A 21,447-nucleotide genomic window follows, 5' to 3' on the forward strand; every position below is an offset into this window, starting at 1 on the left:
TATGTTGGTACAATATAATATATATAAAAATTAAACAGAAACTTATTAGCATTTTAAAACAAAAATGAACGCACTATTATACAATTACACTATACCTATATAATAATATATATACTTATGCAGTTTTTTTTTCTTCAGAACAATAATTTAATAATCGGAGTATATTATCATAAAATATCATTATTACGTATGTATTATAATATATAACATTATCACTAAAACTGTTTATTTTCTTGATTTTAAATTAATCGATACATTCATATTATACAATTACCAATGCGTAAAACAAATGAATTATTACGTACCACAAACATCTATTAACAAGTAGAAACAATAACGAAACATAATACATATCATAATTATATTATAATGTATTTTCTAAATAATATTAGGTAGACCTTCTACGGAAATAATAAAAAATTGTCGATCGTTCAACTTTATGAATATCTTCTATTACGTATATATATATATATCATTGTTTCACATTATTCAATTATCGGACGAAGCTAAATAGTAAAATATAAAAATAATAAAGGAAAGATTAACTAGTTCAATAGTTACATAGTTATGACGGGGGTCGAATGGCTGGTGGTAGGGTGTTTTCGGATAGCTTGTGGGGCAATACAAGAACCAATAACAATAATATCGAATAGAATTATATGACGACACAATGATGTATATAATATGTATATAGCATAGTCTGCAGAGTACGAAACGATAATATTACACGAAGATTGATTTGTAGTATTTCATACAATGTGAGTACATAGTAGGTACATATTACTGTAAATATTAAAATAATATTATACCTATAAGTACTTATATTAACATATTTCAAGTACATGGGTTTTAATTTTCAACTGGGATTTTAACGCGATATTTTTGGTCGTCTCGGCTTACTCTAGAATAATAATATAATATATAAATATATATATATGTGTCGAACTTGATATATTCATGGATTGTATTTTTATATATAATTTTTTTTCGGTTTCTTTGTAGAGTATTTTGAACAGCGCATAATATGAAATAAAAAAAATATTACTATAAATCATTATCTGTATTTATTTTATACAAGAGCATAGTTATATTATCGTTCCTATTTATAGAACATAATAAAATATATGGCTTACATAAAATAACGTGGATATATAATATTATTACGCATGCAATTCTCCAAGCGCGACCTACTGCCGACGGAACTTTGTCCTTGGCACGTTAAAGATAAATAAAAAAAACATCGGTGAAAACGCCCACGAGGTTTGCTCCGGCTCTCCATTTTCCGCCGTATACATACAGAATAATATATGATGAGTGCGTACCCGACAATGCGCAATACTGAGGTCGACCATCTCTAAGTCCAAACGCGACACAAAAACGTTTCGAGAGACGATTTCGAATCACACGAATATAGCACCCAAAGACTTGAAAGGAAATCTTTTGATATTTTTTCTCCAATATTTCGAGTTATTTGTTATTATTTTATGATTTTTTTTCTCGGATATTGTGGCCGCGTAATAATATTATTCAATTGCGTACAATGTATGAAATCTCAGGTGGAGTATTTTTATTTTAAATTAGTGACGATGTTAATTTTGAACTGCAAGCTCGATTGCAAGTGATTTTGTAGATTTAATAATAATAATATATATGCATCATTGTAGGTATGACTGGTATGAGAAATATCACTTGATCAATATTCCAAGTCATAAATGAGAGAAACACGTACGATACAGTGTCTTTGTATACCTACGCGGTGTTTATTATAATCATATTATTTTAGTAAACTGGAATTTCTGGTTCACGTTTGAAAGATATTCAATTTTTTTTTTTTAATATCTTTCGTATTTAAATTTTTTCAATGGAATTAATTTGTAAGATAAATCGAACGAACGAGAAAACACGATAATATTATAGAAGAGGATTTCACTGTTGTGAAACGTTTATTTTTTAAATGTCGTAACTTGTAATGAATAATACAATTTATTAAAAAAATTAAAAATAACACCATTTAAAACTGCAATATCGACAAAAATTATTCCACGAGAGGTGTATTTTTTTAGTTTAAAAAAAAATAATTTAAGTTTACATTTGTAAAAAAAAATTCAAATTTAAAGAATAAATAACAACATCTATTTTGTAGGGTTTAAATATTATATTAACATTACGAAAAAAATTTAAAGATTTTTTTCATATTATTAAACTGACTAAACATAATATAACCAATTACTGCAGAGAACTGAGAAAATGTTTACAAAAATAATGTCTTCAAAGTCAGAGAAATAATCGTTTCACGTAATAATTGTTTAAAATCGGCATAGTATGATATTAATTATTATTATCAACTGGATATTATCAAATGTTTGCGAATTTCTTTTTTCTTAAATATATACAAATAATTTACACGAATCAAGTGAATATAATAGGGTAATTGTAATTATCAGTTCTTACTATATTTATTATTTATTCGCACCACCAAATGCGTGCGCAATGAACGTTTGATTTTGAAACATAAAACGATTGATGTTTTTTTTTGTTCTCTACCTATGTAAACGCTACAGATGGAAATGTAATAATATAATAATAATTATAATATATTTGACAGCGACAACGTTGCAGTTACGCCTATATACATATATTGTAACATAAGTCAAGGTCGACGATCTATATAATATTAATATAAACATATTCACAATATCATCTATACATTAGGTAGACTCACACGAACACACAACTAATTATGTACTGACAATAATAATAACTGTATAATCATTACTTATAAAATATATTACAATGATAATAATAATAATAATAATAATAATAATAATTAATAAAAATAATAATAACACATGGGCTTATAGTATATATAATATATATAGGTACTACGTATAAGTATTATACCTAATTTAAAAACTGCATCTCTCTACCATGGATATTTATTTATTGCACTTTAGTATTTTATGTACACACACATTTACATTTATGCATTGACTTTAATAAACATAGTAATAATATTATTAAAACCTAATGGAATGGCACATTTTAGTATTTGATAAACCGCGTGGTCCACTCGTATACCTACTATGGCGTTCCCGACATTTGACAGCAATAAAATGTTTCATATTTATTTATTATATTAGTATAGGTAGTTGTAGTAGGTACCAAAACAGTTTATTCTAACGACGATTATACAAAAAGAGAAGTTATACACAATAATAATATTATTTATAAATTACAAAAAAAAAAAAAACAACCAAAAAATGAAAGTTACTAAACTGCGCGTAAGTTTCGCATCGTAATAATAATTATTTTTATTATAATATATTATATAGGAGGGCGAACGCGTTTTTACATATTATTATCAACACGCGGTGAAAACGAGAACGGATGTAAAATAATATAATAAGTAATATACATTATTGTTGGATATAATTAATATCAAAACAAAATCTTTACAGACGTAGGTATATTATGTATATATAAACAGACGGTATTCGGGACCGTGTGCGGTTACAACAAATAAAAAACGATAAAAAAAACAACAACAATAACAACAACAACAAACTATAAAACACAAAAATACTGCCGGCTAAGCAAAGCTTGAACGGACAAATGGGGTGTACTTTTCCGGGCGGCGTCTGTATAATATATTATTATTATATTGGTGGTCAAGCGACGTATATATTATATGCATAAACACATAATATGTCTGCGTACATTTATATTATTGTATAATGGATTGTTAACTGGTCAAATGTCGTGTCGGATCGGAGTACGAAAAAAGTTCAAAAACTACGTACATTTCTAGGTCTGAGAAGAATTTTACTGTAAATAAACCATGCGGTTTTGTCGTATAATAATTAAAAGGCATTTATTATAATACTGTGGTCTGTGGTATATGGTTATAACCTGGACAGACTGACCCGCCGCGGTATACTCGTTGACCGGATTACCGGGTATGGTAATAATAAAAAAAAAAAGTAATAATAATAGGTAATACTCGATAACGAAGATAAATAAGATTACAGGACGAATAAAAACATAGTTTGGTATGAAAATCGCAAAGAACAAAACACAAAATGCTACATGCAATGCCGGGTTGCATAAAAAATGTATTAATTTAATGGTTTAATAAAATTTAATGGACCGATCATGAGCCACTAAATCATATTGAAGGGACCATTAGCTCAATATATTTGTTGGTTAATTTTTTAGTGATTGTTCATGCAACCTGGCTATTGCAGTGTATCAAAACCTATATACTATAATATGATGTATGAGTATAATATATACGTCACAGGCACGGGGCGAGGGGAGGCGATGTGTTAGGTCATATTTTTATAAAAAACATTGTTGTTATTGCGTGAAAACAAACGGACGAAAAAAAAACAAACTAACAAACAAACAAACAAATTAAAAAAAAAATGGTAAGAGAAAAATAAAAACGTTAATAATTCGACGGGTTGTAATCGTGAGCTGGCAAGTTGAACGTATACGGTACCTGGCCGTGTTGTATGTGCGAGAAATGGTAATCGCGGTTGGCGGACACGGCAAAAGGGCTACCGCCGGTTACCACACTTCGGCCTCCGCCAGATAGCTGTGACTCGGACAGTTGACCGCTCATCGGCGGCGGACTTTGATCGGAATCTCTTCCGCCTCCAGGCGATCCGTCACCGCCGCCTCCGCCGCCCATCGGCGGCGTGTTGGATGTCGGCGGCGAGTTGGACGGAGCAATGGTCAGTTCACCTGCAACCAATGTAAGTCAATTATTAATAAACAATGACTAGAATTTATATTTTAATGAAAATGTGTGATATTTTTGTACACAGATCGATCATTATTATATATACGTACTACTATATTATAGTATTATCTAGGTTCTAAAAAATGCCTAGTATGTACTTGCGGCTTAGATAATATCATATAAAAATCTGTTGGTACATTATTATTTATGTAAAAAAGAAATTGAAAAATGAAAAAATATATATTTCTACCTCTTTAGGTAGAGTAAAAACCAAAATAATCCAAATAATATTTAGGCAATTGAAAATAAAATATATCGCTGTTCACATCAACCGAATGCATTATGCTAATTTTAATGCTGTACATATATTATTATTATTGAATAATATTAGGATATGTGAGCTTTATCGATTGAGTACTACGCTCGAAGGTAAGAAAAATAGGACGCGAAAAAAGGCCTAGCCATGGTGTATAATATAACCGTGTTCGTCGTAGTGTGCGGTTATGGTGGCAATGTGCCAAGACCCACGAAATCGATTGCCGAGGGCGAGATTTCGGGAGACCTTCGAAACACCACTAGTCTACTTATTCTTCTAAGTTTCAGATAGAAATTAAATGTTGCAAAATTAACAACAACAATATTCCTCATGTAAATTTGTCGAGAACAATGTAAGAATGATTTCAAAACCAATGTATTACCATTGAACATATTTTGTATACAATGTAAACTCAATTGTATCAAGCAATTGACGGGTGAGGGTTGACCTATTAGTTGGTTTCCAATATCCAAATTGGTTCTCAGGTGGGCAATAGGTATTAGCAGTTGTATTCGAGTACATACGAATTGATTCCCTGTTGGTCCATAGATAACATGAGAATTGGTTCCAGTGAACTTTAATTTAAATGATAAAACTAAGTAAAATTTAATTTTCTTTTCTAGAAGATCTAAATTAATATTATATGATAATAATTATAGAAAGAAGTTTAGTATAGCCCTAGTTTTTCTGACATTTTATGTATATTTTATTATTAGTTATTTAATTGTGTAAAAACTTACCTGTAGATCGAATGATGGCTACTGGCCGCGCCATGGGCGGTGGAGGGGGTGGTGGTAGCATAGTACTCGGATAATATTGGGCCATTTTTGGACTCCTCGTGGGTCCCGCCTGCGTTGCAATAGAGAAAAGAAAAACGGTATGAATTAGTACACATCATTGGACATAGTATACGATTGTAGACTGCACATCATATAATAAATTCTATACATTATACAATTCTAATATTTTCCGACATCGGTGTCGGAAATACCTGCGTGTTAACCTAATATTAAAATTTTAAAATATTTTTACTGTATAATATATATATATATAAATATGTATAAATTAATGTAAAACCTGATTTCCATAGGCCCATCCCTACGTGGGGCATAAAAAAAAACAGAAAACGGTAATTAATAATAATTATTAGATGAAATCAATATAATACACTCGCTATATTATGTACATAATATTATACATGACTAATGACAGAAGATATGACATTTACCAGCGGGGAAATTAAAACAAACATGTATTATATTAATTTAACAGCTTTAATATATTTTAGGTACATATTTTTTTGACCTATATAATATTTGAATTCTGGGATAAATATTATAACTACTATTCCAAAAATTAACTAGTTTTTATGGACGTTGAATTTAATTTCAAGTAGGTATATTATTGTATTTATCATCATCAATACGATTTGCTATTCGTAAATAAATCTCAGGTTTTCACTGATTTAATATGTTCTACCAATGTTAAAAAAAAAATATTATTCACAAGTAGCTCAACAAGTAAAATGGGGTGGAAGAATAATTCAATTAAATGAACTAAACCAGTATGATAATATTCTTTTACACAAATAAACAAGATAAACAAGATAAATACTAAATATGTGTGATAAAAAATGTTTCTTTAAGTTTATAAGTTACAACTAACCGAATATGCAACGAATTTCTTGGACTTTTTTACATCACTCTATGTTAACTTTATGTACAGGAGAGAATCTTATAAGGTTTGAAGGCCTAAAGCTTTTAGAATATAAATTTAAAATTTATTGTAGTACACAGTATTGTTTCAAGAGTCTCGTATCATCCAAATTATTTTAGTGGGAAATCAATATATTACATTGTATTTTTTGTCAACAGTAATTTATAAGAAATGTTTACCGTTAAATCGGAATTTTCAAATTGATTGCTATTGACAAAAAAACATTTAAATTATATTGATATGTCACAGAGATTCTTGGATTGATACGGAGCATTTGGGACATAATTTATATTAACAGAGTTAAATTACTGTTTATGAAATAAATATAAAATAAAAAATGGCAAGCTATTCATTGCCACCCGAATATCGTAAACTCGAATAAATATTATGTTATCACTTTATCAGCAATTGTTAAGAATATAATATATGTTTGTTTAATGTTTCGCTATTGTGGAATATAATATTGAAAACCAAATATTGAATGAAAATAATATAATATGTATAAAAAGTTAATATTTTGGGGTACAATAATTACACAATATATAATAATTATAAGTACATATTTATTTTACATGCAGCGACATTACATACCTGTGCGCCTTGAGAGCTCTCCGCTTCTTGACACACAAATGTGACAAAGTCCGAAAGTGTATCATGCCCGTTCTCCGGGTACTTAGCTGGACTGTGTTGTTCGGGTCCCGATGTCGCCGAACCATAATAGTTGGCAGACGCCAAGGACGCTATGCTTCCTGAGTGTTGGCCAGGAATACCTACATAGTATTTGATATTATGTATATAATATATGACATTCAAATAGATGGAAAAATTAATGAAAAATTAACTTGAGCTTGTTAAGTTGAGTTGAGAGAAGAAGTTAAGATATAATAAGCAAATAGTTAACAAAGAATGCATTTAACCCCAAAAGTTTAAAGTTAATGAGAAAAATATTAACTCGACTCAGTTAAAAAAAAGTTGATTAAATTTGTTTTCAATTATGACGGATCACCTAAAATGCACACGTCATAATCAGAGTAATATTGTCCCGCTCTTTTTCTTTTTTTTTTAATAATAACTAAATATTTTGTTAAAAATGCATCCTTTACTAATCCATATTATTACATATTAGCTGTAACTGTTTAAGTAATTACATGTTTGGGTGAACTAAATTATTAAATCAAGAAATATTTATTTGTTTTTTTGATTGGAGAAAACCAAGTTGTTAAATTGGATTTTTTAACTAGTTAGGTTAATTAGTAAATAAAATAACTGCTTATAGAAATTTTTTTTAAAAAAATCAATTTTTTAACTTAGCTTTAAATGTTTAACTATCGTTTAGTTAGGTTTTTATTCCAATTCGCATAGGTAGATACACAATATGTAATATATTGTGAGTCTGTGTCCAGATTTTAGTGGACGGTCATCATAAGTATTCGATTGACAACGCGTGTGATAAGATTGTACGAATTTTTCATATTTGTACATGCTATCATATTAGTATCGGATTGAATAGGTAACCGAAGCAAACAACTTTACTGACAATAAACTATATATGATACGATTGGGCTGTAACATTGAATACTGTCGTAAAGGACAAATATACAAATTCGTAAATAGTAGAATATTATATCATTGTGTTTTTTTTTATTTCTGAATTAGATTAGCGCTAGGATATATTCAGCGACGAATTACACTTACACATAACACATACACTATGAATGTATTGATGTTATAACATTTGCTATTTTAGAACACGGAGATTAATCAATTAATGAGTGTTACTTTATAGATCCGTTTTTTTTTTTAAATAAACAAACGAATATAACATTTTACCATGATCGATGTCCGAGTGCCAACTGGTTTGACTAGATAGGGATGCTGGACTCTGGCCATAATATGTGATCTCCGAACTGGATTTATCTCTCTGGCCGCCCAAATCGATTTCTGTATCTTCGGCGGAGCTCATTCTCCGCATTCGTTTGATTCTGGGCTCGTTTAATGGGCTCTGTGTCCTCTGGATCGACATCGGGCCTATGGACAAAAAAATATTTAGTAATAGATTTAATGCATGTAGTTTTTATGCGTCTCTAAAAACGTTGAGAACGGATCCCGTGTAGGCACCTCTCGTATAATTGAGTCGTAGGTATACGATTGTACTATTATATTATCAATTATGACATATTATATTATGTTATATGCAAATATACAAAAAACGCTTACAAGTTTTCTTACCAATCTGTAATACGTTTTCATTTAAACTAAATTATACCCGATCCCTGTATACGTAGGTTAGTATAATAGCTTAGCTTAGCTTATAGGTTGTTATTATACACTTATTTATATTGAGTCTATTGTTTTAAGTGATAATGATGTCTATTCCTAATAGAATGATTTATCTGTTCTACAGCCTGAGTGCATGCGTGACTTTCTAATTTAACATCGCACAGAACGTTTACTGTCATGTTCAATATGGAAACATACCATTTCCATTAACGGTCGCTACACATAATATATAGGCAACTGCAGTGACACACCGACCCAACAACGGACAGTCGCGATTTGTGGAACCACAATACATTTATTCTGTTTTTGGGAATAGTGGCGCTGTGAGAAATGTACAGCTAGGGACAATAAAATGTTTGCCACATATCTCCATACTCAAACTAATAAAACTACCAAACTATCTTGACAGTTGTATTGACAAATATTTTATCATGTTTACAATAATATGACGTTGGTATCAAAACAAAATTTGTCGTTATATGGGTCAGTGACTGGTTATTTTATAGAAAACCAGAACACGTATAATCGAACAATATGTGATGATCATTTGCTTCACCGTTTCAATAAATCTATAAAGTGCTATCAGTTAATATTAACAATTTAAAAAAATTTTGAAACTTTATTTGCAGATGGTGGCGTTTCCTATTTAACGTTAATTAAACGCGTTAGAGAAACAACTGTACGTCGAATCAGAAACAACTTAATAACATATAGTTATAGAGACAAATAATTTTATAATCATACGTTTTTCAGTATAATAAATTGGAATCATCTTCTGGTAAATGTATGGTGTAAGAATTTTAAAAGGTGAATATAATGTGTATAGTTCTTATAAAGTTGTATAAGTGTAATGCAAGGTGCATTATGCTGCGATAAATGTACTTCAACTATTTTAGGAATCACTAACATAATATTAGGTAGGTACCTATTAATTAAACTTTTGTCTTCTGGATTGCGAATTTGTAAACGTATATAATGAATATTTGTTTTTTTTTTTTTTGTAAAAAATAATGTGTATTAAACATAGGCTGAACGGTATAATATATCGTATATTTATTTATATTTTCATTACTCACCTAGTTTTAATAGCCAACTGGTTAATTTATTGCGAACAAGATAATATTGCCAAGGTATATAGGCAATGCGAATAATGCGCTCAGCATAATAAAATATATTATATTCTATATAATATGTAAGGTACCTATATGATAAATTGTATAAATGGTGGCTTTCGCGAATCGTCCATTTTGATACCTAATAAGGGAAATCGCGAACAATGCGAAGAACTCGTTCATTTATCCTTCATCTTGGAAACATTTTTTCTTTTTTTTTCACACTTCGGCGCTTTATTATTGTATATCTGTATATATATATATGTATACGTATATTTATGTACGGACGCAGACGATATTATAACTATAATACCTATTGGCCGAGCGAGATAACAATCGTTCCGACTTAACCGCGGTATACGCACACTTTATATAGATACACACACACACACACACACACACACACACACACACATACACACACGCACACACGCATTATTATGAGGAGGCGATATGTATACGATATGCAGTCGTCTGCTGTTATATACACACGCCGTTAGAAATTATAATATAAATAACATATACAATATACATATGTATATATAGGGCATGTTCTATAATTATATGCTCTGTGAAAATCGTGCCTGTCGACGGCGGTAATGCTGTTTTCAACGACACATAGTTTCTCTGTATAATGTTATCACTTATATCACATAGAAAGATAATATAATGTATATGATACATTTATACAATATTTACTACGTAATATACTTAAAATGATGTTTTTCTGGCGATGTCTGTTGTTAATAATAAAATTCAAAGAAATAATGTGTCGTCCACTTGTAACACTGTTAACTTTTCAGGTTTATAAGTGTAGGGAAAAGCTGCAAAATTTCTGGTACTAAAAATGTTTTTANTATATACACACGCCGTTAGAAATTATAATATAAATAACATATACAATATACATATGTATATATAGGGCATGTTCTATAATTATATGCTCTGTGAAAATCGTGCCTGTCGACGGCGGTAATGCTGTTTTCAACGACACATAGTTTCTCTGTATAATGTTATCACTTATATCACATAGAAAGATAATATAATGTATATGATACATTTATACAATATTTACTACGTAATATACTTAAAATGATGTTTTTCTGGCGATGTCTGTTGTTAATAATAAAATTCAAAGAAATAATGTGTCGTCCACTTGTAACACTGTTAACTTTTCAGGTTTATAAGTGTAGGGAAAAGCTGCAAAATTTCTGGTACTAAAAATGTTTTTAATAAGTGTACGGCCATTTTTGGATGAATCTAGGTTCTTAGAAAACGAAGACTCTTTCGTTTTTAACCACAGTGGATATCAGCTACCTCATAACAGTTATTCAAGTTTACGTATAAACACCGCAGTGGTGTATTGGCTCTAATGTGATTAGTGCGATGTGATACTGTAACTGTAGCATTGTTTTAAATGTGTTTAGTGTTAACAGAGTGTACTCGCAGAAAAATGTAAAATTAGTAGCTAAAAATACATTATAATATATTATATTATACTCACTGTAACTGCCAGATGCCATGATGGATGAGTGGTCGCCTGGCGGGGTGAAGCTGCTGCAATAATACCCTGGGTTTTCGATTTTGATAATGTTCATGGGTGGCATACCATTTGGATTCTGAATTATAGACGCTGTAAAACAGAATTAACATTCGTTTTTAAAAATGTCTTTTAAAATCCAAAAAGGTATTTACTATAAACGTAGTATCATTGTAAAATATTTATTTATGTAGTATTATCTAAAAGTACAACAAAATATACTTAATATTGAAATATTAAATATACTGTTGCCAATATATCAAATGTATGAATACATCAGCTTCTAATCGATTTCATTTCAATACGTTTCTACGATATTCACTTCCGAAGTTCATATCGTGCAAAGTATAATCTGACGTAACTTCATAGGTAATAATCTTCCGGTTTCTAGTGTTATTAAATGCATACCTAATAAACTGTTTGACATAATAAAGCAGCGTTTTCTTTTTAATCGAACGAATTATAAATACAGTAGTGCTGTACAAACACACATACGCACCCAAAGTTTATATATATATAATATATATAGTATCAATACTTTAGTCGATATCGCGGTGTGCAATCAGTTGGTTTATATACATTTATCGAAAACCAGAAAGCGGTACAAAGACGGTATAAGTCGCGCGCGCAATGACCCGAAGACAACGACGAACTAAAAATCGTCGAGCTTGGGGTGGTCGCGCGCTTTGACCATTATAGGAATTAACAGTGAAACCGAGCGAACCCACTCACTCTCTCAGTCTCAACCCAGTCTACCCCTCTTTTCACCCTATCAAACTGTCTCTCTCCCTCTCTCTCTGGATCGCAATCTCAATCCCTCTCTCATCTCTACGTCGTCGGCGATCGTCATATATTTTGCGGTATAACCCGCCGCCACCGAGTATATTATAAACTATATTATTACATTATTATATATATATATACCAAACGTGAACAATTGTCGGGTTTTACATCCGAACAATTCGGTCGCACGTGTGTGCGCGCGGAAAATGATACGTCACCCCTTTACCCGCGGATAAATATTATACACATACATGTGTACGCTTGTGTGTGTGTGTGTGTGTGTGTGTGTGTGTGTGTGTGTGTGCGCGCGCGACGTCTCTCCTCGGTCTAATCCTTAAAAGGGGCAATGTTGTGTGCCAGCAAATGTTGCGGATACCAATGGATGACTTACGACTTTGAAACAGGCGATCTTCCTATACAGTGGCGGCGGTAGCGCTCGCACGCGGCCGAAGGTGGTGCTGCGGGTGGGCAGGCGGTGGGGACCACGCGCTTAAGACACACACACACACACACACACACACACACGCACACACGCATTATTATGAGGAGGCGATATGTATACGATATGCAGTCGTCTGCTGTGCTAGATGTTTTAATATACGCAGAAAGATATATATTACTATATATACTTAAATAAAAAAAAAAACAACAGTAAATATGAGTTTTCGGCGTCGTGCCTCGATTACGAAGTGTACCGGGAAAATCTGAGCAGGCTGCTCAAAGTGATTTATAGAATTTTAAATTGTAAATAACCAGGCTAAAAGGCGTTTGAAAATTACAGAGCGTCTGTTGAGCACAATTATATTTAATAAACATACCTACTACACACAGTATTACCTAAGCAGCTAAGTCATAATTATAGAACTTAAATGTAGAGACTATAGGGATATAGTCTAGTGACTATATATACCGAGCGAGTATATAATAAGCTATTATGTTGGTATATATTTTGATGGGATTGAAACTTCCGTTCTATAAAAGTGAAACTGTTCGTAGTTTTTTGTTATAAGATTCGTAGAAAATTAAAATATGTCGTTCCCCATAAGTTTCTAATTTATCATACGATAGTAATTATAACACGGTGGAGAAAAAATCTGTCATGAAAATATTAAATAATCACTGTATCGCTTCATTATCGAAATGTTTGTAATTGAATTTGACTATTTCAAAAGCAATATGGGAAAGTACCTCTCCTATCTAGCGCTGGGTCTGGGTGAGTCGAATTGTTATGTTTGCAAAGTTATAGAGCCAAATAAAAAGTCACCGAGTGATGGTGGTACCATCTTAAATAATATTATCTCTATAGCACGTTTACATATTTGCAGCGATATAAAATTTATTGATGAGCTCGTAGGTTCTAAAATAAAACTTCTTTAAAACGGTTTTTAATATTATTTTGATACTTTAATCAACAACATTATTGCTGAATAATTCCGTACCTTACTAACATTATGGAGCCATATTAAATTGCTGGCAGGTTACTGCTGTCTGCTGTATGCACGCAATTTTAATATAATTTATGGGTAATATTAGTTGATTTCTGTAGACTTACACGGGGTATTTCTTAGACACAATATTAAAATTATATTCTCAATGAGACGTCTTTGTAGTCCTGACAAGTATGCAGTTTACATTGCATAATTTTTATATTATTATTATTATCATAAGTTGTAGAAATACGATTTCATCCCACCGATTCCGAGTTCGTTCAGTATATAATATTGCCTTAATAATAAATTAATCCAAATAGACATTTTCTTTCTTCTGAAATCGCCGCAATAGCACAATGCACTGTGCAAGTCAGCCGACTGATATATATTATTATACAACATAGAGAATAAGACTTTGAAAAATGTAAATTGTGTTCATGATGCGTTTTGATCATTTCTGGCGTTATTTTTGCGCAGACGTATTTTCTACGTTTTACGCAAACGAATAAACTAGTAATATTGATATTTATAGTATGATTTATAGTAATATTCTACTCTCTCAAAAGGCGTATGGCTCAAAGTTTAAATGTATTTTTTCAACCGTGAAATATGAATTGTTATTTAATATGTCGAAGGCATGCAGTATGTTTGGTATACATTTCGAGAAAAATAAAATAATTTATTATTCGAAAACTTGTCATTTACTTAAGTCTATGTACACATTTCATTGTGATATTCTGCAATTTATTATTTATAAGTTATAAATATTGTATTTTTTCGTTATTTTCAAATTAATTTTTTTATGATTCTAACTGATATAATATTATACAATTAGTACAGATCTTATAGATAGTTTGACGTTCGTAACACGTCTATAGAAGTCAATTAATAATCGAAAATCAATTGAAAAAGTCAATTCAAGCATTACTCCCATAAACTGTACCAAAGAAAAATAACGATTCATTGTATAGTAAATACCGGAAATTCTTAAAAAACTTTTTCAAAAATTTTTTTATCCAATCTTTCATACATTCATAAAAACAATAATCGCGCAGCTATCAATAAGCGAACCATTTATAATAGGTATATGTCGCATAATATAAGATGCACAATCAATATCTTATAAATAAAAAACCACACACCCTGCAGCAACTTATCCACAGTACTGTCTCATCAGTTTCGGCAGTTGTAAGTTTTGACTTTAATTATTATATACAATTATTTTGATATTGAGGGATCACTTGCGTTCTTTACTCGTCTGCAGAATACAGAGATTGATTAGAATTTAATAATATTGTATCCAATAGCACCGACATCGACATCACAAACGCGTTGTCATAGCTCAGCGAACTCCGATATTTATGATCAAGTAACTCCAATACGTATCTATGCATTATTTTTGCAAACAATTGAGACTGAACTTAAGAGAAATCTAATTCGATCTGCCAATTTATACCGAGATTGAAATCCCGCGTAGGTACCTCTTACACTGCAGCCGGTGCAACGTGCGTTGAGTTCTCGGCTGGTTTTCGTGATTTTATTTCTCCACGTCAAAACTACCGGATTTACGAGTAGGCGTTATATTTTTACGAGCGCCATGTGCTAGTCGTCGATGTATACTAGTAATAATAATAAAAGTAATAATAATAATAATAAGCCGCACGTGTATATATTAATATATCAATCGATATTATATTAATAGAGTCCGAGGGCGATTGAAAAGCGTGTACATTCATATACGGCGAGAACTAAGAGTCGTCGGCGAATGACCATCATCACTATACACGTATAACAAATGGCGGTTAGTTATTGAAAGTTTTGTTTAATTTAATGATCGCATTGATGACGTTAGGTAGTTTTAACATCGACAACTCGATCTCGTCGGGCGCGCGGTCGATAAAGACATCATAATAATATCGTATTATAATTTATGTTTACCTCTTCTCGGTTCGTGCATAAAGTAATATAACGTTATAATATATATTATTATTGTGGTCGACCGATAAACAACCGTCTTTATTATTACCGACAATCACTTATACTACGGATATTTTCATATCGCAATCTGAGAGGAAATTATATTACAGATTTACATTATGTCGTCAGTTGTGGATAAGGTCAGACATAAATGCAGTACACATTTTTTTCTTATACTCAATGATGATTAAATTGTACGCAACATATGCCGATAATTCGTGCGACGGACAAAATGCCTTTTTCTAACATCGGATTGTCGAGTACTCGGGTGTGTGTATGCGTGTTGTACGTTACATTGCAGAAGGTATATTTTATAATATATTGCATGTGTGGTGATAACCCGTTCTTGTCGCATGAGATTATGGCGACTATGATAACGCTGTAGGTATATATGTTTGTTGTCTCATTTACACCTCGTCGGAACATCGGGAAAATTTAACGGGAAATCGCGTGGATATAAAAGAGAAGAAGGTCCGCGTTGTTTGTTTTATTTCGCTCGATGTTCGCATGTATAATATATAGCTAGCATTATTATTATAAATGTATGCGTTTTATATTATAATAGTGGGTATAAATATATGCATTGAATATATACGGATACGGACGTGTAACCCTCTCCTACTACGGTTGTACCTATGCTATTATTATTATTATTATTACTATTTTTGTGGTTCCCTACCTTTGGAAAGCCTCCAAAGTTCTTTGGACGAAAAAACTCCGGTCGCTAAAATGTTATCGTTGCATACCACACCGTTATAGGGGTTGTGCGAATAGCCTGCAACAAACCAGAAAAAAAAAATGAAAACAACCGTTGAACAAAATAAAACGTGGTGTGTGAAATGAAAAAAAAAATGTACACATATATTACGTACAAGAAAAATACCCCGAATTACGACTATACACCTCTGACTATTACTATTTCGACTTTATGTCAACCGACACCATCCCGGGGTCGCACGTCACCACAAACGTAGCCGATATACGCGTGTGTGTGTGTGTGTGTGTGTGTGTGTGTGTGTGTGTGTGTGTGTGTGCTATGACAAAGACGTTTGGCGGAGAGGTCGTTCGTCAGAAAACGACGGCGGCGAAGATTTAAAGGCCTAGACGCCCGTTGGATTTTAAAGAATTAACTCCAGCACGAGTATACAATGTTTATGCTATAATACACATGATAGTATATACTGTGGATAAGACGCCGCCGGGGAGATCGGATTAAATCCCATTTACGAACGGTCGTCGGGCCCGAGTCGCACACACACACGCCATCATATATTATAAATACGATGTCGAGAAAACGGACGTAAAAAATTAATTACATTATATTATGCGGATTCGCAAAGGGGGCGAACCGTATAATGATGTATATGTGTGTATTGCTGTGTGTTAGTCTGCCGGGTACACGCGATTGCGGCGTGACGCCGCCGCCGTTGCGGTTTTAAGCGGTCGTCGGAATAAGAACGTTTCACCGCAGCGGACTGCGGAACGTGTACTACTATTATAATATATTGTATATATACGTAGCAGATATTATCGACACAAACTATAAACGTGGTATCTGCATTTTTTTTTATATTTTCTGTAGTCCATTGAAACTTAATAAATTACCTAAACGACGTACATAATATTATTATGTATAGGTACGTAGGTATCATGTTAATAAAACGTTTTTTTTTTTTACAATAGTCGACGAGTAGAAGTAACCTACCTATATAATATCGTATATTACATTATACGTTTAGAATATTTTACGCCTATATACAGTTAATATAATTATATAGGTACACAGGTTTAGGTCACTGAGTAAACAATGGGTATTTAAGCAATAATTGTGTCGTTTATGAAAAAAAAAAAATTAGATAGTAATTATAAGTACATAATTGATAATATAAATGATTATTCTTCATGAGATCACTTCGGTAGAAACAAATCGACTTAATTCAGTTACTAATATTGAGAATGCCTTTTGCCATACATTGGACAATTATAATTATTAATTATTAATATGGGATTATGTTTAAAAATAATTTCTAAATAAGGCTGGCTTTCTCTTGTCAGTTGCTTTGAATTTTAAACAACCACACAAAAACCGCTGTCGCATGGTTACAGTTGTTTGTTTTTTTTTTTAAACACATAGTCACACGGTTTTCTTACACTGTTATTTTTGTTTTGCTGTTTCAGTTTTGGTTACGTGACGTCCTCGGTTACAACGTTCTATACTAATTATCACAGTAGAATCTGTGCCCACCCACTCACTGTATAGTCTTCCCATAGTTGAAAAAGATCAATCTAACAAGCAATCATGATGCCAGAAAGTACCCCAGACCACGAGACGGGACACCAGCAACCACCGCACGAGCAGTACTTTCGGCTAGGACTCAGGAGTGTAGCGCAGAAAACCTGTCATGCAGCCCTGCAGTTTAGATCTAAACTTGAGCATTTAATGATGTCTGACAACAACAAGCTTTTCCCTAGCGAGTCGCTTTTACACATAGTCGGCCGGCATACCTCGACGTCCGGGTTCAACTCCGGACACTGGGAATCGACCCTAAAGTCCAGAATGGCGACAACGAAACCCATATATTTTTCGAGAGCAGCAAAAAAGTTATCGAAGGCCAAAAGGATGAAGAAGAAATTGTTAAAACTCAAGGAGAAACGAGAGGCCAGAAAACTCTCAGAAAGCCAACAAATCCAAATAGTTAAATGGACAACTCTCAACGCAAGAAATACTTCAACTAAGGATCCTACCAACCAGGAACCAGAACCATCAACCAAAAAGGTGGAATCAGATCAGACATTGGATGTCGTAGTGATCACTGATGACATCAAGCTAAGCTAGGTTCGGTTACTATAGGACCAACAAGAAGTCGAGTACGAATACCCTATACTGAAACCTTTTAATTATTATTTTCATTATAAATCTTCTATTATCTAATAGTTTTAATAATTATTTTTGTCCTTTCTGTTTTTAGAATATTTCAATTCCTTATGCTTGATCAACATCGCTCAACATCGCTAATTTACAAATACCAAAATGCACAGTAAGCCTTTAAGTAAAATAATTGTAACAACCAGTTGGTTTTGTTCTCTACAAATCGTAATATATATTTTTTTTTCAATAAAAATAAAACCATTAAATACGTGATGTTCATTATGACAATATAATAATAATATCGTACTAGTACAATCCTACAAAAAAAACCTTTTTGTTTTTGCCCTTTTTACAGTTTTGATTATTATTAGTTATCGCTGTTAATAAGTGAGTATATCATGAAAAGTAAAAATCTTTTATGTTCATGAAGTATAGGTACTATAAATATGTAAATACTGTAATAATATGTACTACATACGCTTTACTAAAGACATCAGGCCCAAAAAATATTGCGAACACAGCATAACATTATGAACAATATGAACTCATGTACAAGCCAAATGAAACATTAATGCTACAACTTAACGTCAAATGCATACTTCCAAAAATAAACTAAAAAATCGTTATGTTAAATAATGTTAGTTACCGATTGTCGATTGGTCACCTACACAAGTGTTATCCAATAATTTTATTTTTCTGGTGTTAATATACAGCAGCACTTTGATGGGACTCTTAACCCAATATAATATAATATATTATACAATAATAACTCCATAATTAATTTCCACTAAGCGTACCTAACAATTTTAGAATTGCTGAACGTTATCAATTTTATGGATGCATACTTATTACATACTAATTAATCTTACCTATACACTTACCTAAATCATTAAGCAAAGGTACATATAATATTATTATTATTATTGAGGGAAAGACAAATAAAACGCACCTTTTGGGATTATGTGGGAGTGTTAAGTGTGCTAAAACGTACGTAAAAAAGGGGGTTGTGTAATATATGTAGATGTAACATACGCCACAACCCAATAATATTACATAACATAAACAATAACCGGGTCAATGGTTACAATAATAATAATAAAACAAAATTATTACACTTCTCCGCCATCGTCATTATATATATATAATATAGGCTAACGGTCCTGTTGATGGGTGCAGATTTATATGTTTACGAGTATCATAGCAGGGCATCGGTACTATAAACACGTATATTCACGTCGTTGGATGTACGAGAGGATGCGTTTTCTCCCTTTTTTTGCATTTTCTTTGTTATTGTGCCCATCGGTTTAACGCTGATGTACAATATATCGTTACTGCAACACATATTACAATATATATTTACTCTACGGGCCGGTGTCTGGGGATTTCACCGTTTTCCATCCACCATGGTTCGACTTCGACGTGCTCCGAAAACAAAATGTTTGCGACCGATGCACAACCTCCATAAGTATTATTTAATGATTATAAGTAAGTTAGGTAAAACGATCGCAGTCAAGGGTTGAGAAACTGCGGTCGTTTGGGCGGCGCACATCCAATTGATTTGGCCACGGGTACATTAAGAAACTACATATTATTATTTATTACCTATATCATATAAATTATTGATTTTTCTACGGATCTACAATATTTTTGCGAAAAAGTTTTTTTGTTAGAATTTTCAAAGTAAATACATTTATTTATACAATTTGTTTATTATCTTATAAACAATATTGTAAAATCACTCAGTCAATTAATTAATTAGATAAATGTATATACTATATAGTCTGATACTGACATGAGCTTAATTGAATGTTAACCTAACTGTAAATTATTTCAATACATAATCATCAAGATCAAATAAAAACATTGCAGATTAAAGTTATAAATGTTTTTCATAATATTGTCCATAATAATACTAATAAGTAGATAGCAGATCGGCAGTATATTTTTAAGTCGATAGAAATTAAAATGTATACACTGTTTATTGCCCATATTATGTCTAATTATTATTTAATAAAGACGAGATCATTATTTTTACGTTTAATATAATAATTAAGTTCTTCACGGTTATTTGTACATTGTTTTTATTTTTATTTTTATTTTTTCAAAAATTACGACGTTACAATTTTGACAACTTATTTTGTCATTTTCTATACGCATAGACATGGCAATAACAATTAACAATATATTTCAACGGTATTTTTCTATAGACTATATCGGGTGGAGCCCACTTAATTCAATTAAAGTTATGATATATATTTTTAAAAATATTTTCAGATTATTTTGATGATTCTACTTTTGATCCTCTCTCCAATTTGATCCGATTTTCCACCAGAAACCACACGCAGTCAAAGATTGAAATGTTTTTACTGCTCCCGACGGTGATAATAGACACAAAAATTTATTAAAAAAACACAAATCATTGGATAACCCATACATACATCACACTTCTCAAAATCTAAAAAAGTGGCAAGCACTGCTGTTTTCATCCATATCTCAATTTAAAGTAAATTTAGTTCAGCTTGAAATGTTGTAACTTTGCTTTCAAAAAGCAAAACACTATGGTGACTGGTGAGTTGAGTCAATTCAATATGCATGAATATCCTGTTGCATTATAGTCACTTTTTGCACATGATTTTATTATGTCATCCACTCATAAAAATAACAATGTCGACATTCTGAG

At 31.7% G+C, this 21,447-nt stretch overlaps 1 protein-coding gene across 1 annotated transcript in view; it reads right to left on the minus strand.

The window, feature by feature from the left end:
* The window catches only part of LOC111026330 (nuclear factor 1 X-type), a 127,297-nt gene that overhangs the window by 6,683 nt on the left and 99,167 nt on the right, over positions 1-21,447 (minus strand). Inside the window, exons 5-10 of the mRNA XM_022304389.1 lie at positions 16,578-16,673; positions 11,673-11,801; positions 8,607-8,804; positions 7,368-7,546; positions 5,801-5,909; positions 4,502-4,746 (exon numbers count right to left, since the gene is read on the minus strand). Of these exons, the coding sequence (XP_022160081.1) occupies positions 4,502-4,746; positions 5,801-5,909; positions 7,368-7,546; positions 8,607-8,804; positions 11,673-11,801; positions 16,578-16,673 (956 nt within the window). The remainder of the gene's footprint in view (positions 1-4,501; positions 4,747-5,800; positions 5,910-7,367; positions 7,547-8,606; positions 8,805-11,672; positions 11,802-16,577; positions 16,674-21,447) is intronic.

Source organism: Myzus persicae, unplaced genomic scaffold (genome assembly GCF_001856785.1).
Source record: "Myzus persicae strain clone G006 unplaced genomic scaffold, MPER_G0061.0, whole genome shotgun sequence".
In the NCBI taxonomy this organism is placed as follows: domain Eukaryota; kingdom Metazoa; phylum Arthropoda; class Insecta; order Hemiptera; family Aphididae; genus Myzus; species Myzus persicae.